A 27,597-nucleotide genomic window follows, 5' to 3' on the forward strand; every position below is an offset into this window, starting at 1 on the left:
ATGGCAAAGAAAGAGAAGAATGTGGCAAGTGAGAGTGAGAGTGAAGGTGAAAGTGGGAGTGAGAGTGAGAGTGAAGATGAAAGTGATGATGATGAGTTCAATCAACACTTGGCACGTCTAAGCAAGAAAGATAAGTTGATGGTGCTCAAGCTCATAGAGAAAATTGAAGAGCAAGAAGAAACACTTCACAAGCAAGAAGAGTTTCTCATCAATAAGATCAAATGCTTCGAGAAGTTGACCAAAAAGCATGAAAAGCTTAAGTGCTCTCATGCTAGTTTGGTCGAAAGGTATGCGAACTTGTCAATTGAGCAAACTCGTACTATTAACTCTCTATCTTGTGTTGCCAAATTAGAAGATGAGAATTATGTGCTCAAGGACAAGGTGGAAAGGCTCATGGGCAAGTATGAGATCTTACAAGAAGATCATGATGAGCTTTTGTGCTCTCATGAGAAGCTTATGTTTTCTCATCTCATGCTAGAAATTGCTCATGAGGTTGTGGTAACAACGGTAAAATCATACCAACCTCACACTCACAAGTGCACATGTACACTAGTTCCATATATTTTATCATGTGCTAACAATTGTTGCTGTCAAGCAAGCCAACCTTCCGTTGAGCATGTGATTGTAGAAATTTGTGATGATTCCATTACAAAAGAAAATGAAGAGCTCAAGGAAGAAGTTGAGAGGCTAAAAAGGGACTTGATTCAATTAAAGGGAAAGTGAAATGCTCAACCTTCTCAAGATAACCATGAAGACATGGTGAAGAAGCTTGAGAAGGGATCAACCAAAGCATGCATCAAGCCCCATCAAGAAGGACACAAGTCCAACAGTGGCAAAGTCAATAGGAAATTTGAAGAAGTGCAATTTGTCCAAAATGCAGCAGTTCAGCTCAAGGCTACAGAGGTTCTAGGATGCAGTAGTGCCGCACCTGGGCAGAACAACAAAGCCCCCAAGACCACCAAGGTGCAACTTCTATCAAAGAAGACTCTCATCACTTGCTTCAGGTGCAAGAAGGAGGGTCACCATGTAAGAGATTGCTCCTTGAAGAAAGAAAACAAAGGCATGAGCAAGATTCAAGAGAAGAAGATGGCTCACGTCAAGTGCCTCAAGTGTTCCAACATGGGACACAATGCCTCTATGTGTTCCAACAAGGTTGATGACCAAGCACACTTCCAAAGAAGACAAGAAGAAACAAGAGGAAGTGTTATGGTTGTAATGAGAAGGGACATAAAATTGGCTCATGTTCTAACAAGAAAAGTGAAAGCCTTGTGTCATCAAGAAAGAGGCTCATTAGCAAGGTAGCAAACAAGAAGCAAGATAAAAAGATGGCTTACAAGATCAAGCGCCGCATTTGCTACACTTGCCGAGGAAAGGGACATCTAAGTATGGATTGTCCCATGGGTAACACTCCTAAGCTCAACTCATCAATTGATTCAACTTTTCTTAGGTGGCCCAAAAATGACACTTGTGCTAGAAAGATGATTTGTTCACCATGTGCTAGTACAAAGGCCTTTTGGGTGCCTAAGTCTCTTGTGACTAACTTTGATGGACCCAACATAGTTTGGGTACCAAGTTGTGCTTGATGAGTATTGTAGGTACTTGAAGGTGGTATGAAGCTTTGGGGTGCTTGAGCAAGTTAATTGAAAATATCATCACAAGCTATCAATCTTATTCATATTGTCTATTTTCTCAAGATTGACCCAAGGACAACTTGATGGATATATTTCTAACTTCATACTCACCTCGGTAACTAGTACCTAACCCTTCATAGCTAGCCACTTGACTTGTGTAGTCTCTAGTAGTTCACAAATATGTGTGTGTTTGTGAATTGTTAAGAGTGGCTAGAGTATTTCAAGTTTAATGAATCTTTTGCCATATGATGCTTTTAATAGCTCTCTAGTAGAGCAAGATCTTATTCATGTTGTAGGTATGAGAAACCACCTTGTGAGGCAATCAATCAAATGGCCATCGGTGATATAAGACCACAAGAAGTACAAGCTACAGAGGTGGAGGCTCCTCATGTCATAGCTAATCTACAACATGCTGCTAAAACACGAGCAGCAGTGTCACTCACACAAGCAATAGTGCCAGGAAACAGCAGTGTCATGCAGAGGAGCAGCACTGCCACACCCATGCAGACAACAATAGCTGACATCAGTCCAATTCATGGATAAAACCTATAACCCATCTTTGAGCAAGAAGAAGATGAAACTCAAATGGAAGGTCAATTCAAGACCAATCTCTAGTGACACAACCAAGAGCTCACCAAAACATTGAAAATGAGTGGTAGTCTCTAAAATCACAAGTGAATGATATTTTCAAATTTTACTCCTTTGTGTCTTGTGCAGCCACTTAGGAAAATAAAGCACTTGAGGATATACATTGGTCGTTGGTCATTCTAGAAGAAAAGTATGATTGGAATTGAATTGATCATCCACACCAAGCAACATACATGACTTGGGTTTTCTTTGTGGACTTCAAACCAAGAATTTTAAGAAAGCCAAGAATAAAGAATCAAGCTCAAGTAGAGGCACTTATCACTCACACTTCAAGAACTCTCTACTTGATGGAATCTTGTCTTATGGTAGATTGCCAAATTCTCATTCTTATCTTATGGCCATCTACATGTTCTAATGGTTGTAAGTGTTTCTTGGCATATTTCAATTCAAATATTCTATTGTTGCCATAACCTAGATGTAGAGTGAAATCCCAAGTTCTTAAGTGAATAAAGTGATATGTGAGAAATTCAAATACTTAGAGCACTTATCAAAATAGAATTTTCTCTATGACTAGTGCTGTGAGACTAATCTTTCTCTCTAAGTGATTTGTGTAGTCTCGCTAAATGAGAATGTGTTTCTCAAATGGAGTGTGCTATCATAGGAAGATCATCAATCCAAAAACTATGTGATGTGCTCTCTCTCTAGTTAATTTGGAATTGATTCATCTATTTTAGCCACTCACCATAATATGGCTTAAATATACCCTTTTGGACTTAATTGACCAACCATGCACATTTCCATTTCCATTCCACTCAAAAGAATGTGCATGAGGGTTTACGGGAGATTTAGTCCATGTTATGAGATTTCTCTATTTTAGTAACCCATTTGTCTTCCACACATAAAAGGTTACTAAATGAGAAACTAGTGCTTGTGTTACTAATGCCCTCTTGTGTTGAGCTTATTTATTGAAAATCAAGAAGAAGAGGTTGTGCTTGTTTAACTAAATAAATCACAAGCCCGTGGTTACTCTTCACCTAAAGAAAGATGAGGTTTCTAGAGGACAAAGAGACCAAATTCTTAGTTTGGATAAAATCAAGTTTGAGGTTGAGTTGGATAAGCTATATTGGAAGAATTCACAAGACTACAAGTATCAATAAGAGAACTGAATAGAAATAACATCTTGTGAGTATTCTCAACCAAATTCACCTCAAGATTGGATAAGAAGAAGAGAAGAATTGGGAATTATCAAATCTGTCTAGAAAATTAAAATTCTGAATTGGCTGCCTTCAAGCATGGATTTGGAAGTTCAAATGCTGATGAATTGGCCAAAAACTTTGTGAGCATGCTATACACATCTAGTACTTGTTGCTGTATAGTTGGTATGAAGATTGGTTTAGAAGAAAGTGAAAGGTCCTAATGGCTAGAGGGGGGTGAATAGCCAATTAAAATTTTCTACAACAACACTTAACAAAATGGTTAGACAATTATGAGGCAAAGCAAGTGTTGCGCTAGCCTACTCAAAAGGCAAGCCACCTATCACAATTCTAGTTTAGATAGTGTCTATTCACACAATAGCTATGACACTACTCTATGTTAGTGTGCTCTCAAAGGGTAACTAAAGAGCCACATCAACCAAGCATGCAAGCTCTCACAACTAGCTACACTAAAAAGCTTGACAACTAGTTTGTGGTAATGTAAAGAGAGTGATCAAGAAGATTATACTGCTACGTAGATGAAGGAACCAATCAATCATAAGGATGAATAATAATGAAGACCAATCACCTCGGAATCAATGATGAACACAATGATTTTTTACTGAGGTTCACTTGCTTGCCGACAAGCTAGTCCTTGTTGTGGCGATTCACTCACTTGGAGGTTCACACGCTAATTGGCTTCACACGTCAAACCCTCAATAGGGTGCCGCACAACCAACACAAGATGAGGATCACACAAGCCAAGAGGAATCCACTAGAGTACCTTTTGGCTCTCTGTCGGGGAAAGGTCAAGAACCCCTCACAATCACCATGATCGGAGCCGGAGACAATCACCACCCTCTGCTCAACGATCCTCGCTACTCCAAGCCATCTAGGTGGCGGCAACCACCAAGAGTAACAAGTGAAACCCGCAGCGAAACACGAACAACAAGTGCCTCTAGATGCAAACACTCAAGCAATGCACTTGGATTCTCTCCCAATCTCACAAAGATGATGAATCAATGATGGAGATGAGTGGGAGAGCTTTGGCTAAGCTCACAAGGTTGCTATGTCAATGCAAATGGCCAAGAGAGTGAGCTTGAGTCGGCCATGGGGCTTAAATAGAAGTCCCCATGAAATAGAGCTATTGGGCTCCTCACTGCACAGAACACGGGCCGACCGGATGCACCGGTCATATTGACCGGACGCTGGACCTCAACATCCGATCGCTCGATGCATGCCATGTGTCATTGGCTTCAAACATTGATCGCCCAGTCCCAACAGTCAAGAGATGACCAGACACGTCAGTTAGAAAGTGACCGGATGCTAGACCTCAGCATCCGGTCGTTTCCAGTAAGGTTCCAAACACGAATTTTCACGTCCGGATGCGTTCGGTCATGCCCGATCGGACTCACCCAATGTCCAGTCATTTAACGTCTCCTCTGTGCACCTCATGTCAGCATACGTCAGCACTGACCGGATGCACCCTGCCAGCGTCCGGTCATAGAGCGACCCAGCAACTGGTCGTTTGACCGATGCTAGCGTCTTCGCTGATACATCTGACCGGATGCACTGGTCTAACCGTGGCTAGCGTTCGATCACTCCCAGTGACCTCTATCTTTTCTGTTTAGGGCGCTGGTGGCACTGTCGGACTATCCACACTCTACGAGCGGACACTCCACCGATGGAGTTTCTTACCTTTGCTCCCAAACTTCACCACCCTTGATCCAATATGCCAACCACCAAGTGTATCACCTTGTGCACATGTGTTGGCATATTTTCACAAACATTTTCAAGGGTGTTAGCACTCCACTAGATCCTAAATGCATATGCAATGAGTTAGAGCATCTAGTGGCACTTTGATAACCGCATTCTGATACGAGTTTCACCCCTCTTAATAGTACGACTATCAATCCTAAATGTGATCACACTCTATAAGTGTCTTGATCACTAAAACAAAATAGCTCCTATGGTTTATACCTTTGCCTTGAGCTTTTTGTTTTTCTCTTTCTTCTTTCCAAGTCCAAGCACTGGATCATCATCATGGTATCATCATCATCATGCTATGATCTTCATTTGCTTCATTACTTGGAGTGTGCTACCTATCTCATGATCAGTTGATAAACTAGGTTAGAACTTAGGGTTTCATCAATTCACCAAAACCAAACTAGAGCTTTCAATCTCCCCCTTTTTGGTAATTGATGATAACCCTTTCACAAAGATATGAATTGAAATTCAATTGAATCCATGTTGCTTGCCCAAGCATATTTACCATGTATAAAAGGATATGGACAAGTTTCATGAACCTCAAATGGTAGCAATTGCTCCCCCTACATATGTGCTAAGAGTTTGGATTGTAGCTTGCACATATGCTTGGATAGGAAATATAGGAGTCAATGTCTACCAAATGATGCTAAGGTATAAAAGATGGACCTTTGAAGCGTGATACCAATCGGAGTGCACCATTATACCATCCTTAGCATCATGGTTAGCTTGATACCATTTGGAAACAACACTTTGAAAGTGAAATCACTATATAACCTATGCATGCTAGTTTTTCATTTCATCATTCAAACCTACAACTAGCATACACCACACAAGCATGGATATCAAAATTTAAAACTTGTGCCATGCAAGCAAACATATGAAATGCACATTCAAACGCACCATACAAGTTCATGAGCTTGCTCCCCCTACTTGTGTGCTCAAAATTTTAATTGATTCCTTTCCTTTGTCATATCTCTCCCCCTATGTCAAATTCTCCCCTTTGGTGTCTATTTACTATCTTTGTGCACTATTTCTCCCCCTTTGTCATCAATGACCACAAAGGTTTAAAAAGTAGATAGGTTAGGATTATCAATGTTAATCAATGGGGTGAGGATAATTTTCCCAAATTTGGTCCAATCTAGATCATTTGCCAAAGATATCTAACTCGGTTTGATCCAAGAACAAGCTTCTTCACACCTCCAAATAAGGGTTATCTTGTACCATGTTGAGTTAAACACTTAGAGCTCATTTTCTAGATCAAACACTTGGTTTACAAGCCCATAACATGTCATATGCTACCACTAGATTAAGTCAAGCATAGAAGCTATAGTGGTACCATACAATCATCAAATTCATTTGATTTTCATGAATGAGCCTATTAAACATGAAAGATGTCTAGATGCACTAAACAAGTCCTTAGCAAGGATGTATGCCATGCCAATCAACTTTTACCTTGGATTGCTCGAAGGAGAGGCATGTCATATAAGTGGGGAGGTGCATCAACACATATTTAAGAAATCCAATATGTTCAACTCATTCCTTAGCTTGCAAAACCTTTTCTCATCCAATGGCTTGGTGAATATGTTGGCAAGTTGATCTTTGGTGCCTACACTCTCAAAGCAAATGTCCCCTTTTTGTTGGTGATCCTTATAAAATGGTGGTGGACATCAATGCGCTTTGTTCTTGCATGTTGAACCGGATTATTGGTCAACTTGATTGCACTCTCATTGTCACATAGCAATGGCATTTTCTTAAACTTGATTCCAAAGTCACTCAAAGTGGCCTTCATCCAAAGTACTTGTGCACAACAACTACCAGCGGATATGTATTCGGCTTCGGAGGTTGATAATGCAACACTATTTTGCTTCTTTGATGACCATGAAATAAGTGATCTTCCCAACAATTGACATATGCCTGAGGTGCTTTTCCTTTCAACCTTGCATCCTGCATAGTCCGAGTCAAAGTAACCAACTAGCTCAAACTTTGCTCCTTTGGGATACCACAAACTAACATTTTGTGTATGCTTCAAGTACCTCAATATTCTCTTTGTAGCCTTCAAATGACTTTCTCTTGGTGAGGCTTGAAATCTTGCACACATGCTGTCACAGAACCGACCAATTTATAAGAGCACAAGTACAAAAACAATCGCCGGAACGATCAAATTCTCGAACTTGAGCCCATATAAACCCGGTAGTCAACCGAAATCTCGAAGGATTTCAAACCAACTTGCATACAACCAAGATCACAGTAATCCAACATAACATATCGTACGTTACAACATTTCACAGATGTTCGCAAATAGATTACATCATCACAGAGTCATTGTTATTACAAAACGAGTCTTGTAAAACATGCGGAAGCAAATAGTTTAACTCGCACCGAGTTCAAATACACATACTGGTTCGCTGATCACAGACCGCAAAAGCATTCAGATAAGAGAAAGGAGATCATGCCCATGATCTAGTCCTCATCACCCACCGGGTGGAGACAATACTTGCAGAATCCCTGATATAGGAGGTCATCTGCAACAAGAGGGAATAAACCCTGAGTACGGGAATGTACTCAGCTAGACTTACCCGTCGGAAACCAAACAAATGACACCAAGGATTATGCATAGCTTAATGTAGTGGAGCTGGCTGACATTTTCTCTTTGCAGAAAAGCATAAGTAATAATGATCAACTCTTAACCTGAACTAGCAGTAACTTTTTAGCCATTAACCTGTCATCTATATTAGCACCTGTACTAAGCAATCATTTTATTAGGGTGCAAACATTAATAACCATATCAGGTATTCATTGTGGCAACCTTATCATCATCCATTTAACCATATCGTTAAATTAATTGAATCTACGTTGCCGCTGCTCAGTCAAGTTCTCACTATCCAGGAGAGACGGCGATTCGAATCGATTCCTATCCAGCTGGAGGGTTATTCCTAAACACAAACCCTGCTTCCCCCGTCAGGGTCGCAACAAGTCACCTTTGGTACAATTCAGGAGTCGCGGGTCCGAACAGATCGGCATTCTCAGAGAACCACTCTGCCAAGGTTGTTCGGGACTCTAACCCGCCTTGGACTTATGCCAATGGCTCTCCGCACATCCTTACTACCTCCAGAGTGCCGCCACTGCTCGCGTTCCCGGCCTGAATCGAGCTACTAGGCTTCGCGGTCGGAACGACTTATCCGGCCAGCTAAGTGTTAGGCTGCGTTCAACATGACATGAGGACGTACAGCGTATCGGTCCTTAAACGACTCAGACGGAGTCACTATGTTCAAACCTACACAAGACCCCGCCCGGTCTTAATTCATTATTCACATGGTTCTTTTCCACGATAGCAAATATAGCCAACCGTGATCCACCTCATCCTAAAGCTCGCAGGTGACAGGAAATCACCTGACTTCTACCGCACTAAGCATGGCTAAGCATTTAACCCGTCCTGAACTTAAATGGGATTTCAGTGCGATATCTGGACAAGGAAGGATATATAATGCAGCAATTGGTTCCAACCAATTCCTATACTTAATGCATCATCAACAATAAAAGATACTCAATGTATTTGTGAAAACATAGGAGGCTTAATATGCTCCGGGGCTTGCCTTTCAGGAACGAGGAAGGCTGGTGGTCAGGGCACTCGGGCAATTCCCCCGCGGCGACTGCTTCGTCGGCTTCCTGCACCTCGGGTTCCTCCTCCTGGTTGGCTCCCTCGAACTCCAGCAACGTCACTCCCTCCGGCACACCTATTGCATGAATGCGCAAGATAAATATCATGGATGCACATGTATGAATGTCGGGGATGCTCGAGGAATGCACATGTTCGCTGTAGTTTGCATATTCCAACTTAAGCCCTATTCAAATCACTTTCACTTACCACGTTTATACAACCTAAGGTATAATTGCTCATCTTCCGTTAATGACCTAGCACCTGCACCTAAGCATATTCTCAAGTTAGGCTAACCCCTAAACAATCAACGAGAACCTTGCAACAACATACACTCAAGCATTTGTATTTCAGAAAAATGAACACTATGTAGCGGTGCAGTAAACTAGTCATAACTGGAGATTTATAAATCCAATTGATATGCAACAAGACAATCTGGAAAGCTTATGAAATTGTCTACAATACAATTTCAGACCTCAAAGCATGATTCAAACCTTTACCAGGTCGAATTCATCAATCAACAGAAGTCTATCCTCACAAGGCAGAGAATCAGCAAAAACTGCAACCTAACTTTAAACAGCTGTAGTTTCTAAACTACTGGGCCAAATGCCCTCAAATTTTGACAGGAGCTAGCTACCTAATTTATCTACAACTCTTGTATTCAACTCATTCACAGAAAACCAAAATATCATGGGGAACCTTTCAAAGTCCCCAGATCTGTCCAGAGGGACATAATGCAAACAATTAATTAGCAACTTATGATGTAAACATATAATTAGACAAAACCAACTTTACTATCTCATCACACATATCATAAGAACACCAGAAAGTAAAGTGTTCATCACCAAAACATTTCTTTTACTACCTTTCTTAATTTATTTAATTAATTAGTGGGAATAGTAAACATATATGAAAACTACCCCATTAATTCTACAAAAATTACAGTAGACACTACATGCTCTAAGTAGACTACCATAAAAATTTCACACCATTTTAGTAAGTACAACAACCTACACAAAAATGGTAAGGCAGAATGGCTTAAAATGGCATAATTAGGAAACCTTAGTGAAAAGTGTCAAGCAACAGATTTCATATTTTTCCTAGCATCTAGAAGGTACCAAGATACTACCTACCAAGTTTCATGGCCATAGGATTCATAATTAATTTACTAGAATTTACCCAAGTATCTACCAATGATAAAAGGAAATTCTATAACTCAAAAACTACACATGCAATGACTCTCAAATTTTAACTAGAGCTTCTACTATACAATACTAGCTTACCCACAAAATTTCATAATTTTTGGATCACAGAAACTCAAGATATAATTTAAACAAGTTTGCATGCATTCAAAAACACTTTTCAAGTTCCTATTTAATTCCCCCAAAATTTCTACATAATATGCTCAAGATATATTTTTATTAAATACTAGACCTAACAGTGAGTCTAACAAAATTGGAAGTACTCAATTTGAATCTACCAAACAGGAGTTACAAAATTTACAAAATAGCACTAAAAACTGGAATTTTTGAACTATCTTTTCTAACTCAGTCACTGACAAGCGGGGTCCGTCAGTCAGCCAGGCCCGCCTGTAAGTGAAAAGAAAACAGAGCACAGCGGCTGCGACGGCGCGGGCATGGCGTAGCTCACCGGCGGCGGCTCCTCCGGTGAAAGCGACTTCACCGGCGTGACTACCACTACCACCCGCATCGATTGACCTACTTAACTTAACCTCAATCGACCTCTAGGTACTCCGGCCATGGCGTACGGCGGCTCTGCCGTGGCGCACGGCGGTGCGCGGCCGCGTTCCGGTCGGACTGGACCGGCCTGGAAGGTAACGTCTTCACTGGAGCGACTACGCGAGCTGGGGAAGACGAGACGAGGGATAGGGGTAGAAGAAGGGTGCGGAGGTGCGCTGGCCACGGTGAGCGCCAAGTCCGGCGAGGCTCATCCATGGCGGGCGGTGGTGGAAAACGGCACTGCGCCCTTACCGAGACCCAATTGGCGCGGCTAATAGGTGGAGGAGGTAGAGCAGGCTACGGCGGAGTCGTTGGCGAGATGGCAGTCGCGTTTTTGCAGTGGTTCGCGAGCTCGTCGACGGCGAAGCTTTGCGGCAACAATGGCGGAGCGGCTGAGCTCGCTTGCAGCGCGCTGTGGGGCGACGAAATGAAAAATTGAGCTGGTGCACTGGTCGGTCAGGCGCGTGTTAGTGTGCCCGTCATGGCTGGCCTTGCCAGGGCGTCCGCGGCGCGTGGCCGCGTGGTCAGACGGCCGGCGACGCGCGTCACCCACGCGGCAGCTGATTTCTGAATTGGTAACACTGTAGCTCGCCATTCAGTGCTCCATTCACCGACTGACAGGCCAAGTTTGATCGTGATTAGCTCCTAAACCGAGACGTATTAGAGAAAATAATGAACATGAAAGCTGTAGACCTATAGTAGAGCTACAACTTTGATTTAGAAATCAACAGCTAACTCTCCACGGATCACGAGTTATATCAAGCCAAGGTTGAGGTCATGAAACTGAAATCCAGTTATAAGACTTAGAAAATTTTCAAGTGTGGAATCAGCCTTCAAATCTGACTTGTGGGACCTTTTTGAACATGTTGTGCACATTTTCAAGACTTGACTTCTAAACAAAGTTTGTTCCTTATTAAATTTGCTACAACTTTGCTTTAGGTCGCTCAGACATGCAAACATCCTAAGCCACACTTTTTAAACAGTCAAACAAAAGGGTTCAGGGGTCAAATTTGGTCAACCATGACTTGGAAACCTAATTAGGCAAAATGATCAACATGAACAATGTTCCAAATGACATTTTATGTGTAACTAAGTTACTTACAAGTATTTCTAGCCACACCATGCATTGGTCACACAAGAATCAATCAAGGTATGTACTGAAATAATGAAAAACACTAGAAATGTTGCAAATGTTTCATAGTCATGTTTCACATGTTTCATGATCTTGTTGCATAGTATTAACTAATCTTGTTTCACTAAGTGAGTGTCACATGTTGCACTTAAGTGTTGCACACTTTACATTTCATAAAAGAACAACACACATGAAATATACAACATGTTGCAATGTTTCAAAATCATGTTTCATGTGATATAAGTTCACGAATGGATGCATGATGCTCGTGTTCATGAAATGCAGTGCAAATGTGGAAGCTAAACACCTGGGGTGTTACAGCCCTCCCCCCTTATAAAAATCTCGTCCCGAGATTTGAAAAGCGTACCATTGTTGATAGAATTCCTTATAACCATCCCTCAAATAGTCTTCCCTTTCCCACGTTGCATCGCGTTCACTACCCTGATTGCTCCACATGACTTTATAGAACTTGACTACCCGACTCCGAGTCACTCGCTCACGAGTGTCAATCACTCGAACCGGCTTTTCTTCAAAGGTCAAATCTGATTTTAACTCGATATCCCCCAATGGAACTCTCTCTTCAGGGACGCGAAGACATTTCTTCAATTGGGATACATGAAAGACATTGAAGATAGCACTCATCTCAGGAGGTAATTGAATCTTGTACGCCACTTTACCACTTTGTCCAATGATTTCAAACGGACCAACATATCTCGGCGCAAGCTTCCGCTTCACACCAAAGCGTTGGACACTCTTCATAGGTGAGACTTTCAGATAAACGAAGTCTCCAACTTCGAACTCAATAGGTTTCCTACGTCGATCAGCATAACTCTTCTGCCTAGCTTGAGCTGTGGCCATGTGGGTTTGGATAGTATGGACTTGTTCTTCAGCTTCTTGAACGAAATCAATTCCATAATATCTCCTTTCACCGGCTTCTACCCAATTCAACGGGGTTCTACACTTCCGGCCATACAAAGCTTCAAATGGTGCCATCTTTATGCTCTCTTGATAACTATTATTGTACGAGAATTCAGCTAGGGGCAACCATTTTTCCCATGAGCCCTTAGCCGAGATGACACAAGCTCTCAACATATCTTCTAAGATTTGATTCACCCGTTCAGTTTGCCCATTGGTTTGCGGATGATAGGCAGAACTTCTTACGAGCTTAGTCCCTAATAATCCGTGTAAGTGCTCCCAAAAGCGAGCAGTGAACTGTGGTCCTCTATCTGAGACAATAGTACGAGGGATCCCATGAAGTCGGACTATCTGGTTGAAGTACAACTCCGCGTAGTCGGTTGGACGAAAGTCTATGCAGACAGGAATAAAGTGTGCCGACTTGGTCAGCCGGTCCACAATTACCCAAATTGAGTTAAAATTCCTCTGAGTGGTAGGGAGTCCAACTATAAAATCCATACTTATCTCTTCCCACTTCCAACCTGGAATAGAGAGTGGCTGAAGTAATCCAGCTTTCATGTGTACAGCCTTAACCCGACAACAAGTGTCACACCTAGCCACATATGCGGCTATCTCTTTCTTCATTTTGGTCCACCAAAATCGAGGCTTTAAATCATGATACATTTTACTACTACCAGGATGAATAGATAGTTTAGAGGAATGAGCTTCGGATATGATTTGGTTTCTGAGCTCTCTATCCTTCGGAACCACCAACCTATCCTTGAACCATAACACGCCTTCCTCATCTACTCGAAAATGTTTGGTTTCTTGCTCTTTCATCTTGCGCTTGATGTGAAACACACCTGCATCTGTCTTCTGTAGCTCGATAATTCGACTCTGTAGAGTACAACTGACAGTGATGTTGTGCAGGACTGCAGGATGAAGGAGCTTTGACAAATGGACATCACTCTCAATCAACGAGTGGTAATGAGACTTTCTGCTTAAGGCATCCGCGACGACGTTTGCCTTGCCAGGGTGATAGTGCACTTGAAGGTTATAATCCTTAATCAACTCGAGCCATCTTCTCTGACGCATATTTAACTCTGGTTGAGTGAAGATGTACTTGAGGCTTTTGTGATCAGTGTAGATGTTGCACACATTGCCAAGCAGATAATGTCTCCAGGCCTTCAAAGCATGAACAACTGCAGCGAGTTCCAAGTCACGCGTTGGATAATTCACTTCATGCTTCCGAAGTTGGCGAGAGGTATAAGCGATGACTCTACCCTCTTGCATAAGAACACCTCCTAACCCAATACCTGATGCATCACAGAACACATCAAAAGGTTTCCCGATATCCGGTTGCGCCAAAACCGGAGCCGATGTTAGAAGAGTTCGCAGGGTATGGAAAGCCGCGTCACACTCAGGAGTCCAGACAAACTTCATGTCTTTTTGCAGCAATCGAGTCATAGGCTTGGCTATTTTAGAGAAATCCGGGATGAAGCGACGATAATAGCCAGCCAAACCCAGAAAACTCCGAACCTCGTGCACCGAGATGGGAGCCTTCCAGTGCAGTACTTCTTGCACCTTGGTGGGATCAACCATAATTCCACCATCGGACAACACGTGTCCAAGAAAAGGTACCTCACGAAGCCAAAATTCACATTTGCTGAACTTTGCATACAGCTGGTGTTCTCGCAATCTAGTAAGAACCACCCGCAAATGTTCAACATGATCTTCTTCATTCTCAGAATAGACCAGGATATCATCTATAAATACCACCACAAATTTGTCCAACTCAGGCATAAACACTGAATTCATCAGATACGAAAAATGTGCGGGGGCATTGGTCAATCCAAAAGACATAACAAGGTATTCATACAGACCATATCTTGTAGAGAATGCAGTTTTTGGGACATCCTCAGGCCGAATTTTGATTTGATGATACCCAGATCTCAAATCAATCTTAGAAAAGACTTTTGCTTTAGATAACTGATCAAACAAGATATCTATGCGTGGCAGAGGGTACTTATTCTTAATTGTAACTGCATTCAAGGGTCTATAATCTACACACATACGTAGAGACTGATCCTTCTTCTTCACAAAGATGGCTGGGCACCCCCACGGAGATGAACTAGGGCGGATAAGGCCTTTCTGTAGCAGTTCATTCAACTGGGTCTTGAGTTCAGCTAGTTCATTGGGAGGCATTCTATATGGTCTTCTAGATATGGGAGCTGTACTAGGAAGCAACTCTATCTTGAATTCTACTTCTCGATCCGGGGGCAATCCAGGCAAATCATCGGGAAAAACATCCGGAAAGTCACACACGACAGGGATATCTGCCATAGACTTTGCTTGCACCGCATTGGTCGTGCAAGAAAGATTGATGTCCTTGGGTAACTGTACTAGAAAACCCTCCTGATTACCAGGATCTCTGAGCATGACTACTCTAGTCGACGTATCAATAAGCACTCCATGACGGCTCATCCAGTTCATTCCCAATATCACATCGATACCTAGCCCCGGTAAAACTACTAAATCAACCTGATAACTTCGCCCCTCTATCACAAATTGTACGTCCCCAACTACCAGCTTGGTTGGGATAATACCACTGGCAGCCCTAATACAATAACCCTCACCCTCAACAGTATATGTTTTCTGCATAAACTTGGATGCAAATGATGGACTAATGAAGGAATGCGAAGCACCTGAATCAAATAGTACAACTGCGGGGTGTTGGTCAATCAGAAACTTACCGGCAGTCACTACCTCACCTGAAGGAATCTCAGTAATATTAGTGTGGTTCACTTGTCCCAGACGGCCACCCTGGTAATTATTCTTCTTAGGGTAAGGGCATTCCCTTGCCCAGTGGCCTGTCTTGTTGCAATTCCAGCACGGCATGTTGCTTGGTGGAGCCCTGGAACTGCCCTGACTGGTAGTGCCCTTGGGAAGAGCAACTGTAAATGCCTTGCGAAACCCAGTCTTGGCGGGATTCTTCTTCTGCGGGGGGCGAAACTTGGCGGCTGATGCTGGAGGACAGAATGGAGCCCTTTGTGCGACGGGAGCCTTAGATTGTGAGGCACCCGCCTCATAGGCCCTCTTACGACTTTTTGAAGCAGCGTACACAGCATTGTTGTTCTCTTGCGATAAAGCATCGCTCACAAACTCATTAAAATGAGCGCACTTGCAATTTCCCATGGTCTTCATCAGTTTGGGGCTAAGTCCCCGCTTGAAGCTTGCAATCTTCTTGGCATCTGTGTCTACAAACTCGGTAGCATACCTTGCAAGGTTGTTGAAAGCTTGCAGGTATTCGTTTAGGCTCTTGTTTCCCTGAGTCAGCTTCATGAACTCTGTATGTTTGATCGCCATAAGACCAGGAGGAATGTAATTTCCCCTGAAAGCAGACTTGAACTGATCCCATGTGATTTGGGCATTAGCAGGCATAGTGGACCGATGATGACTCCACCAAATGCCAGCAGGCCCATGAAGTTGATGCGATGCGTACTCAGTTTTTAGCACCTCAGTCAAGCGGAGCAGACGGAACTTCTGCTCGAGAGTATTCAACCACTCATCCGCCTGTAGAGGCTCCTCCGCCTCCTTGAAGATTGGGGGTTTCGTGTCAAGGAAATCCTTGAAATCACTGTATTGATTGGGATCCGGTCCTTGGCGTGGACCACGGCCATCATGATTCGCAATCGTACAGAGGGCCTCAGCCATAGTGCGCTGTCCTTCCGCAAGCATTGCTATAAGTTCCGTTGGTGTGGGTGGTGGTGGCGGAAGATCATCATCATCACTCGCACCGGTGGAACGAGTACGAGGCATCTGCACAACGCGCAACCAGTAATTATTGATGATGTCAGCATATTGGAGAAGAACAATATAATCGTGCCAAACTGAATTTACTGATGAGAATGAAAGCTTCATACAATAAACAGAGGCAATAATTCATTCCCCAATCACCACATCATCAAGTAGATTACTAGCGCCATACGCAGTGCATTCTAACATGACAAGTTTTAAACTTCCATTACGATACGCATCCCGAAGGGAGCGAATTGAGGTACTTCACAAGTATGACTGCAAAAGCTTAACTAGTGAGACTTGCTAACGAACTACTCGTCGAAGTGATTACTGTCCACATTGGAGACACCTTGGACTTCTTCTGGGTATTCCTCTCCTTCAAACTTCTTGCCGAGAGATTTCACTTTATACTTGGGATAAGCAATTATAAGGGAGGGAGCAATGCAATATGAATGTCATGAGTGAATATGATGCATGCTCGTTCCGTACGTCCTCACAAACCTAAGAAAATTTAAGCTTTAGCGGACTATACGGTGGCATACATACGTTCTCTCAATTAGCGGTAACTAGTCGATCTACACGGTGCGTTGTTAGCGTACCTGCAAAAAAAAAACTTCATTGCAGCCCAACCCAACAAGATATAATGCTAATTACACAAGTAATACTAAGATACTCTCCATATATACATCCACCAATATATATACTTTGGTATCCAAACTACCCGAGAAATGTACCCACAATTAAGTACTTTCATATATACATGTATACAACATGTAAATACTCCAGTAACCACAACTAACTCTCCCCTAGACCGACGGTTGGACGGTCATGCTCTCGCAACTCACACTTACCTTAGCGTAGAGGCAATTGATCCATACATTACCATTCAAATGAATGGCATCCATGCAATATCACGCCGCATGGACGACGAAATAGAAATAATCAATTCCCCCAGTTAGTAATTATATTCAAGCCACCTAGAAGTCCTTAAGTGGGCTATAAGGGATGTGATCACCAGTATACCATAAAAATTTTGATTTTTGAACACTTATATATAACTATAAGTTTGAAAACCATTTTACAACAAAAGCTTTTTGTTTTAAATAGCCGTAAGACATGTTTAATGTTGAATCTAGCTCTGATACCAGCTGTCACAGAATCGACCAATTTATAAGAGCACAAGTACAAAAACAATCGCCGGAACGATCAAATTCTCGAACTTGAGCCCATATAAACCCGGTAGTCAACCGAAATCTCGAAGGATTTCAAACCAACTTGCATACAACCAAGATCACAGTAATCCAACATAACATATCGTACGTTACAACATTTCACAGATGTTCGCAAATAGATTACATCATCACAGAGTCATTGTTATTACAAAACGAGTCTTGTAAAACATGCGGAAGCAAATAGTTTAACTCGCACCGAGTTCAAATACACATACTGGTTCGCTGATCACAGACCGCAAAAGCATTCAGATAAGAGAAAGGAGATCATGCCCATGATCTAGTCCTCATCACCCGCCGGGTGGAGACAATACTTGCAGAATCCCTGATATAGGAGGTCATCTGCAACAAGAGGGAATAAACCCTGAGTACGGGAATGTACTCAGCTAGACTTACCCGTCGGAAACCAAACAAATGACACCAAGGATTATGCATAGCTTAATGTAGTGGAGCTGGCTGACATTTTCTCTTTGCAGAAAAGCATAAGTAATAATGATCAACTCTTAACCTGAACTAGCAGTAACTTTTTAGCCATTAACCTGTCATCTATATTAGCACCTGTACTAAGCAATCATTTTATTAGGGTGCAAACATTAATAACCATATCAGGTATTCATTGTGGCAACCTTATCATCATCCATTTAACCATATCGTTAAATTAATTGAATCTACGTTGCCGCTGCTCAGTCAAGTTCTCACTATCCGGGAGAGACGGCGATTCGAATCGATTCCTATCCAGCTGGAGGGTTATTCCTAAACACAAACCCTGCTTCCCCCGTCAGGGTCGCAACAAGTCACCTTTGGTACAATTCAGGAGTCGCGGGTCCGAACAGATCGGCATTCTCAGAGAACCACTCTGCCAAGGTTGTTCGGGACTCTAACCCGCCTTGGACTTATGCCAATGGCTCTCCGCACATCCTTACTACCTCCAGAGTGCCGCCACTGCTCGCGTTCCCAGCCTGAATCGAGCTACTAGGCTTCGCGGTCGGAACGACTTATCCGGCCAGCTAAGTGTTAGGCTGCGTTCAACATGACATGAGGACGTACAGCGTATCGGTCCTTAAACGACTCAGACGGAGTCACTATGTTCAAACCTACACAAGACCCCGCCCGGTCTTAATTCATTATTCACATGGTTCTTTTCCACGATAGCAAATATAGCCAACCGTGATCCACCTCATCCTAAAGCTCGCAGGTGACAGGAAATCACCTGACTTCTACCGCACTAAGCATGGCTAAGCATTTAACCCGTCCTGAACTTAAATGGGATTTCAGTGCGATATCTGGACAAGGAAGGATATATAATGCAGCAATTGGTTCCAACCAATTCCTATACTTAATGCATCATCAACAATAAAAGATACTCAATGTATTTGTGAAAACATAGGAGGCTTAATATGCTCCGGGGCTTGCCTTTCAGGAACGAGGAAGGCTGGTGGTCAGGGCACTCGGGCAATTCCCCCGCGGCGACTGCTTCGTCGGCTTCCTGCACCTCGGGTTCCTCCTCCTGGTTGGCTCCCTCGAACTCCAGCAACGTCACTCCCTCCGGCACACCTATTGCATGAATGCGCAAGATAAATATCATGGATGCACATGTACGAATGTCGGGGATGCTCGAGGAATGCACATGTTCGCTGTAGTTTGCATATTCCAACTTAAGCCCTATTCAAATCACTTTCACTTACCACGTTTATACAACCTAAGGTATAATTGCTCATCTTCCGTTAATGACCTAGCACCTGCACCTAAGCATATTCTCAAGTTAGGCTAACCCCTAAACAATCAACGAGAACCTTGCAACAACATACACTCAAGCATTTGTATTTCAGAAAAATGAACACTATGTAGCGGTGCAGTAAACTAGTCATAACTGGAGATTTATAAATCCAATTGATATGCAACAAGACAATCTGGAAAGCTTATGAAATTGTCTACAATACAATTTCAGACCTCAAAGCATGATTCAAACCTTTACCAGGTCGAATTCATCAATCAACAGAAGTCTATCCTCACAAGGCAGAGAATCAGCAAAAACTGCAACCTAACTTTAAACAGCTGTAGTTTCTAAACTACTGGGCCAAATGCCCTCAAATTTTGACAGGAGCTAGCTACCTAATTTATCTACAACTCTTGTATTCAACTCATTCACAGAAAACCAAAATATCATGGGGAACCTTTCAAAGTCCCCAGATCTGTCCAGAGGGACATAATGCAAACAATTAATTAGCAACTTATGATGTAAACATATAATTAGACAAAACCAACTTTACTATCTCATCACACATATCATAAGAACACCAGAAAGTAAAGTGTTCATCACCAAAACATTTCTTTTACTACCTTTCTTAATTTATTTAATTAATTAGTGGGAATAGTAAACATATATGAAAACTACCCCATTAATTCTACAAAAATTACAGTAGACACTACATGCTCTAAGTAGACTACCATAAAAATTTCACACCATTTTAGTAAGTACAACAACCTACACAAAAATGGTAAGGCAGAATGGCTTAAAATGGCATAATTAGGAAACCTTAGTGAAAAGTGTCAAGCAACAGATTTCATATTTTTCCTAGCATCTAGAAGGTACCAAGATACTACCTACCAAGTTTCATGGCCATAGGATTCATAATTAATTTACTAGAATTTACCCAAGTATCTACCAATGATAAAAGGAAATTCTATAACTCAAAAACTACACATGCAATGACTCTCAAATTTTAACCAGAGCTTCTACTATACAATACTAGCTTACCCACAAAATTTCATAATTTTTGGATCACAGAAACTCAAGATATGATTTAAACAAGTTTGCATGCATTCAAAAACACTTTTCAAGTTCCTATTTAATTCCCCCAAAATTTCTACATAATATGCTCAAGATATATTTTTATTAAATACTAGACCTAACAGTGAGTCTAACAAAATTGGAAGTACTCAATTTGAATCTACCAAACAGGAGTTACAAAATTTACAAAATAGCACTAAAAACTGGAATTTTTGAACTATCTTTTCTAACTCAGTCACTGACAAGCGGGGTCCGTCAGTCAGCCGGGCCCGCCTGTAAGTGAAAAGAAAACAGAGCACAGCGGCTGCGACGGCGCGGGCATGGCGTAGCTCACCGGCGGCGGCTCCTCCGGCGAAAGCGACTTCACCGGCGTGACTACCACTACCACCCGCATCGATTGACCTACTTAACTTAACCTCAATCGACCTCTAGGTACTCCGGCCATGGCGTACGGCGGCTCTGCCGTGGCGCACGGCGGTGCGCGGCCGTGTTCCGGTCGGACTGGACCGGCCTGGAAGGTAACGTCTTCACTGGAGCGACTACGCGAGCTGGGGAAGACGAGACGAGGGATAGGGGTAGAAGAAGGGTGCGGAGGTGCGCTGGCCACGGTGAGCGCCAAGTCCGGCGAGGCTCATCCATGGTGGGCGGTGGTGGAAAACGGCACTGCGCCCTTACCGAGACCCAATTGGCGCGGCTAATAGGTGGAGGAGGTAGAGCAGGCTACGGCGGAGTCGTTGGCGAGATGGCAGTCGCGTTTTTGCGGTGGTTCGCGAGCTCGTCGACGGCGAAGCTTTGCGGCAACAATGGCGGAGCGGCTGAGCTCGCTTGCAGCGCGCTATGGGGCGACGAAATGAAAAATTGAGCTGGTGCACTGGTCGGTCAGGCGCGTGTTAGTGTGCCCGTCATGGCTGGCCTTGCCAGGGCGTCCGCGGCGCGTGGCCGCGCGGTCAGACGGCCGGCGACGCGCGTCACCCACGCGGCAGCTGATTTCTGAATTGGTAACACTGTAGCTCGCCATTCAGTGCTCCATTCACCGACTGACAGGCCAAGTTTGATCGTGATTAGCTCCTAAACCGAGACGTATTAGAGAAAATAATGAACATGAAAGCTGTAGACCTATAGTAGAGCTACAACTTTGATTTAGAAATCAACAGCTAACTCTCCACGGATCACGAGTTATATCAAGCCAAGGTTGAGGTCATGAAACTGAAATCCAGTTATAAGACTTAGAAAATTTTCAAGTGTGGAATCAGCCTTCAAATCTGACTTGTGGGACCTTTTTGAACATGTTGTGCACATTTTCAAGACTTGACTTCTAAACAAAGTTTGTTCCTTATTAAATTTGCTACAACTTTGCTTTAGGTCGCTCAGACATGCAAACATCCTAAGCCACACTTTTTAAACAGTCAAACAAAAGGGTTCAGGGGTCAAATTTGGTCAACCATGACTTGGAAACCTAATTAGGCAAAATGATCAACATGAACAATGTTCCAAATGACATTTTATGTGTAACTAAGTTACTTACAAGTATTTCTAGCCACACCATTCATTGGTCACACAAGAATCAATCAAGGTATGTACTGAAATAATGAAAAACACTAGAAATGTTGCAAATGTTTCATAGTCATGTTTCACATGTTTCATGATCTTGTTGCATAGTATTAACTAATCTTGTTTCACTAAGTGAGTGTCACATGTTGCACTTAAGTGTTGCACACTTTACATTTCATAAAAGAACAACACACATGAAATATACAACATGTTGCAATGTTTCGAAATCATGTTTCATGTGATATAAGTTCACGAATGGATGCATGATGCTCGTGTTCATGAAATGCAGTGCAAATGTGGAAGCTAAACACCTGGGGTGTTACACATGCATACACTAAACATGACATCCGGCCTTGATGCAGTCACATAGAGTAGGCTTCCAATCATAGACCGATACAATTTTTGATCCACCATATTTCCACTTGCATCACTATCCAAGTTGTCATTTGTTCCCATTGGTGTACTAATGGCCTTACTATCATTCATGCCAAACTTCTTGATCATGTCCTTGATATACTTGCCTTGACTCACAAATGTACCATTTTTCAATTGCTTGATTTGAAGACCAAGGAAGTAACTTAACTCCCCAATCATGGACATCTCAAACTCTTTAGCCATCATCTTTCCAAACTCATCACAAAAGTCTTGATTGGTTGATCCAAATATGATGTCATCAACATAGATCTGTAATACAAATAGATCTTTTCCAATCTTCTTGATGAAAAGAGTGGTGTCAACCTTGCCCATTGTGAACCCTTTAGAGGGTAGGAAATCCCTCAATCTCTCATACCATGCTCTAGGTGCTTGCTTCAATCCATACAATGCTTTCTTTAACTTGTACACATGGTTGGGCTTCTTGTCATCTTCAAAACCGAGAGGTTGCTCAACATATACTTCTTTATTGATGTAGCCATTGAGAAATGCACTCTTAACATCTATTTGATAGAGCTTGATGTTGTGGGCATAAGCATAGGCTAGCAAGATTCTTATTGCTTCTAATCTAGCAACCGGGGCATATGTTTCTCCAAAGTCAAGACCTTCAACTTGTCTATAGCCTTGTGCAACTAATCTTGTTTTGTTCCTTACTACTATCCCATCTTGATCTTGCTTGTTTTTAAAGACCCATTTGGTTCCAATCACATTGTGTCCCTTTGGTCTCTCTACTAATTCCCATACTTGATTTCTTGTGAAGTTATTCAATTCTTCATGCATAGCATTCACCCAATCAACATTCTTCAATGCTTCATCTATCTTCTTTGGTTCAATGGATGACACAAATGAGAAGTGTTCACAAAATGATGCCAATCTTGATCTTGTTTATACCTCTTGAAATATCACCAATGATAGTATCCAATGGATGATTTCTTGCAATATTGGTTGGTTGAAGGATTGGAACTTGATTGCTTGCACTTGCTTGATCATTGGGTTGAGATGATGTACTAGCCACTTGATCTTGTTCATTATCATGAGATCCACTTGTACTAGCTTGATTTGTATCATCTTGCACATTTGAGTTGGAGAGCACTTGCACTTGATCATCTTCATTATCATTCACTTGCCTAGGCCTCAATTCACCAATATCCATGTTCTTCATGGCATTTGAAAGTTGAATGCCTCTAACATCTTCCAAGTTCTCATTCTCTACTTGTGAACCCTTGGTTTCATCAAATTCAACATCATGAACTTCCTCAAGAGTACCACTATCCAAATTCTAAACTCTATATGATTTGCTTGTAGTGGAATATCCAAGTAGGAATCCTTCATCACATTTCTTGTCAAACTTGTCACAGAACCGACCAATTTATAAGAGCACAAGTACAAAAACAATCGCCGGAACGATCAAATTCTCGAACTTGAGCCCATATAAACCCGGTAGTCAACCGAAATCTCGAAGGATTTCAAACCAACTTGCATACAACCAAGATCACAGTAATCCAACATAACATATCGTACGTTACAACATTTCACAGATGTTCGCAAATAGATTACATCATCACAGAGTCATTGTTATTACAAAACAAGTCTTGTAAAACATGCGGAAGCAAATAGTTTAACTCACACACCGAGTTCAAATACACATACTGGTTGGTTGATCACAGACCGCAAAAGCATTCAGATAAGAGAGAAGAGATCATGCCCATGATCTAGTCCTCATCACCCGCCAGGTGGAGACAGTACTTGCAGAATCCCTGATATAGGAGGTCATCTGCAACAATAGGGAATAAACCCTGAGTACGGGGATGTACTCAGCTAGACTTACCCGTCGGAAACCAAACAAATGACACCAAGGATTATGCATAGCTTAATGTAGTGGAGCTGGCTGACATTTTCTCTTTGCAGAAAAGCATAAGTAATAATGATCAACTCTTAACCTGAACTAGCAGTAACCTTTTTAGCCATTAACCTGTCATCTATATTAGCACCTGTACTAAGCAATCATTTTATTAGGGTGCAAACATTAATAACCATATCAGGTATTCATTGTGGCAACCTTATCATCATCCATTTAACCATATCGTTAAATTAATTGAATCTACGTTGCCGCTGCTCAGTCAAGTTCTCACTATCCGGGAGAGACGGCGATTCGAATCGATTCCTATCCAGCTGGAGGGGTATTCCTAAACACAAACCCTGCTTCCCCCGTCAGGGTCGCAACAAGTCACCTTTGGTACAATTCAGGAGTCGCGGGTCCGAACAGATCGGCATTCTCAGAGAACCACTCTGCCAAGGTTGTTCGGGACTCTAACCCGCCTTGGACTTATGCCAATGGCTCTCCGCACATCCTTACTACCTCCAGAGTGCCGCCACTGCTCGCGTTCCCGGCCTGAATCGAGCTACTAGGCTTCGCGGTCGGAACGACTTATCCGGCCAGCTAAGTGTTAGGCTGCGTTCAACATGACATGAGGACGTATAGCGTATCGGTCCTTAAACGACTCAGACGGAGTCACTATGTTCAAACCTACACAAGACCCCGCCCGGTCTTTAATTCATTATTCACATGGTTCTTTTCCACGATAGCAAATATAGCCAACCGTGATCCACCTCATCCTAAAGCTCACAGGTGACAGGAAATCACCTGACTTCTACCGCACTAAGCATGGCTAAGCATTTAACCCGTCCTGGACTTAAATAGGATTCCAGTGCGATATCTGGACAAGGAAGGATATAAAATGCAGCAATTGGTTCCAACCAATTCCTATACTTAATGCATCATCAACAATAAAAGATACTCAATGTATTTGTGAAAACATAGGAGGCTTAATATGCTCCGGGGCTTGCCTTTAAGGAACGAGGAAGGCTGGTGGTCAGGGCACTCGGGCAATTCCTCCGCGGCGACTGCTTCGTCGGCTACCTGCACCTCGGGTTCCTCCTCCTGGTTGGCTCCCTCGAACTCCAGCAACGTCACTCCCTCCGGCACACCTATTGCATGAATGCGCAAGATAAATATCATGGATGCACATGTACGAATGTCGGGGATGCTCGGGGAATGCACATGTTCGCTGTAGTTTGCACATTCTAACTTAAGCCCTATTCAAATCACTTTCACTTACCACGTTTATACAACCTAAGGTATAATTGCTCATCTTCCGTTAATGACCTAGCACCTGCACCTAAGCATATTCTCAAGTTAGGCTAACCCCTAAATAATCAACGAGAACATTGCAACCACATACACTCAAGCAATTGTATTTCAGCAAAATGAATACTATGTAGCGGTACAGTAAACTAGTTATAACTGGAGATTTATAAATCCAATTGATATGCAACAAGACAATCTGGAAAGCTTATAAAATTGTCTACAAAACATTTTCAGACCTCAAAGCATGATTCAAACCTTTACCAGGTCGAATTCATCAATCAACAGAAGTCTATCCTCACAAGGCAGAGAATCAGCAAAAACTGCATCCTAACTTTAAACAGCTGTAGTTTCTAAACTACTGGGCCAAATACCCTCAAATTTTGACAGGAGCTAGATACATAGATTACCTGCAACTCTTGTATTCAACTCATTCACAGAAAACCAAAATATCATGGGGAACTTTTCAAAATCCCCAGATCTGTCCAGAGGGACATAATGCAAACAATTAATTACTAACTTATGATATAAACACTTAATTGGACAAAACTAACTTTACTGATATATCACACATATCACAAGAACACCAGAAAGTAGGGGGTTCATCACCAAAACATTTCTTTTAATGCATTTCTTAATTTATTTAATTAATTAGGGGAAATAGTAAACATATATGAAAGCTACACCATTAAATCTACAAAAATTACAGTAGACCCTACATGGTCCAAGTAGACTACCATAAAAATTTCACACCATTTTAGTAAGTACAACAGCCTACACAAAAATGGTAAGACAGAATGGCTTAAAATGGCATAATTAGGAAACCTTAGTGAAAAGTGTCAAGCAACAGATTTCATATTTTTCCTAGCATCTATAAGGTACCAAGATACTACCTACCAAGTTTCATGGCCATAGGATTCATAGATAATTTACAAAAATTCACACAAGTATCTACCAAAGATAAAAGGAAAATCTATAACTTAAAAACTACACATGCAATGACTCTCAAATTTTAACCAGAGCTTCTACTATACAATACTAGCTTACCCACAAAATTTCATAATTTTTGGATCACAGAAACTCATGATATGATTTAAACAAGTTTGCATGCATTCAAAAACACTTTTCAAGTTCCTATTTAATTCACCCAAAATTTCTACATAATATGCTCAAGATATATTTTTTTCTTAAATACTAGACCTAACAGTGAGTCTACCAAAATTAGAATCACTCAATTTGGATCTACCAATTAGGAGTTACAAAAATCACAAATCAGCATTCAAAACTGAAAATTTGAACTAGCTCAAGACTGCTCAGCCACTGACAACTGGGGTCCACCGGTCAGCTGGGCCCGCGTGTCATAGACACAGAACAGAGGACACGGCTGCGACGGCGCGGAAGACGGCGCAGCTCGCCGACGGTGACCTCAACGGCGACAAGAACGGCACCAACGTGACCGCCTAGACCTACTGCGTCGATTGGTACCCTAACCGCAAACCCTACCGACCTCTAGGTATGTCGGCCACGGAGCTCGGCGGCTCGGCCATGGCGCACGGCGGCACGCGGCCGCGTTCTGGCCGGACTGGACCGACCTGGAAGGTAGCGTCTTCACTGGAGCGACTATGCGAGCTGGGGAAGACGAGACGAGGGATAGGGGTAGAAGAAGGGTGCAATGGTGCGCTGGCCACGGTGAGCGCCAAGTCCGGCGAGGCTCAGCCATGGCGGGCGGTGGTGGAAAACGGCACTGCGCCCTTACCGAGACCCAATTGGCGCGGCTAATAGGTGGAGGAGGTAGAGCAGGCTACGGCGGAGTCGTTGGCGAGATGGCAGTCGTGTTTTTGCGGTGGTTCGCGAGCTCGTCGACGGCGAAGCTTTGCGGCAACAATGGCGGAGCGGCTGAGCTCGCTTGCAGCGCGCTGTGGGGCGACGAAATGAAAAATTGAGCTGGTGCACTGGTCGGTCAGGCGCGTGTTAGTGTGCCCGTCGTGGCTGGCCTTGCCAGGGCGTCCGCGGCGCGTGGCCGCGCGGTCAGACGGCCGGCGACGCGCGTCA

General features: G+C 42.7%; 1 protein-coding gene across 1 annotated transcript; it reads left to right on the forward strand.

The window, feature by feature from the left end:
- Nucleotides 1-27,009, forward strand: LOC136460476 (uncharacterized). The gene is made up of 2 exons (XM_066460154.1): nt 1-498; nt 26,848-27,009. Exons 1-2 carry the CDS (start codon nt 1-3, stop codon nt 27,007-27,009), a joined length of 660 nt encoding a protein of 219 aa, XP_066316251.1.
- Nucleotides 27,010-27,597: the final 588 nt, after the last annotated feature.

Source organism: Miscanthus floridulus, chromosome 6 (assembly GCF_019320115.1).
Source record: "Miscanthus floridulus cultivar M001 chromosome 6, ASM1932011v1, whole genome shotgun sequence".
Taxonomy (NCBI): domain Eukaryota; kingdom Viridiplantae; phylum Streptophyta; class Magnoliopsida; order Poales; family Poaceae; genus Miscanthus; species Miscanthus floridulus.

Excerpts from the sequence above, each read along its gene's own strand:
- LOC136460476 (XM_066460154.1), top strand. The coding sequence starts at position 1 with ATGGCAAAGAAAGAGAAGAATGTGGCAAGTGAGAGTGAGAGTGAAGGT. Across the intron at positions 499-26,847 it reads AAATTGCTCATGAGGTTGTG|CTCAAGACTGCTCAGCCACT; the intron begins GTAACAACGGTA and ends AATTTGAACTAG.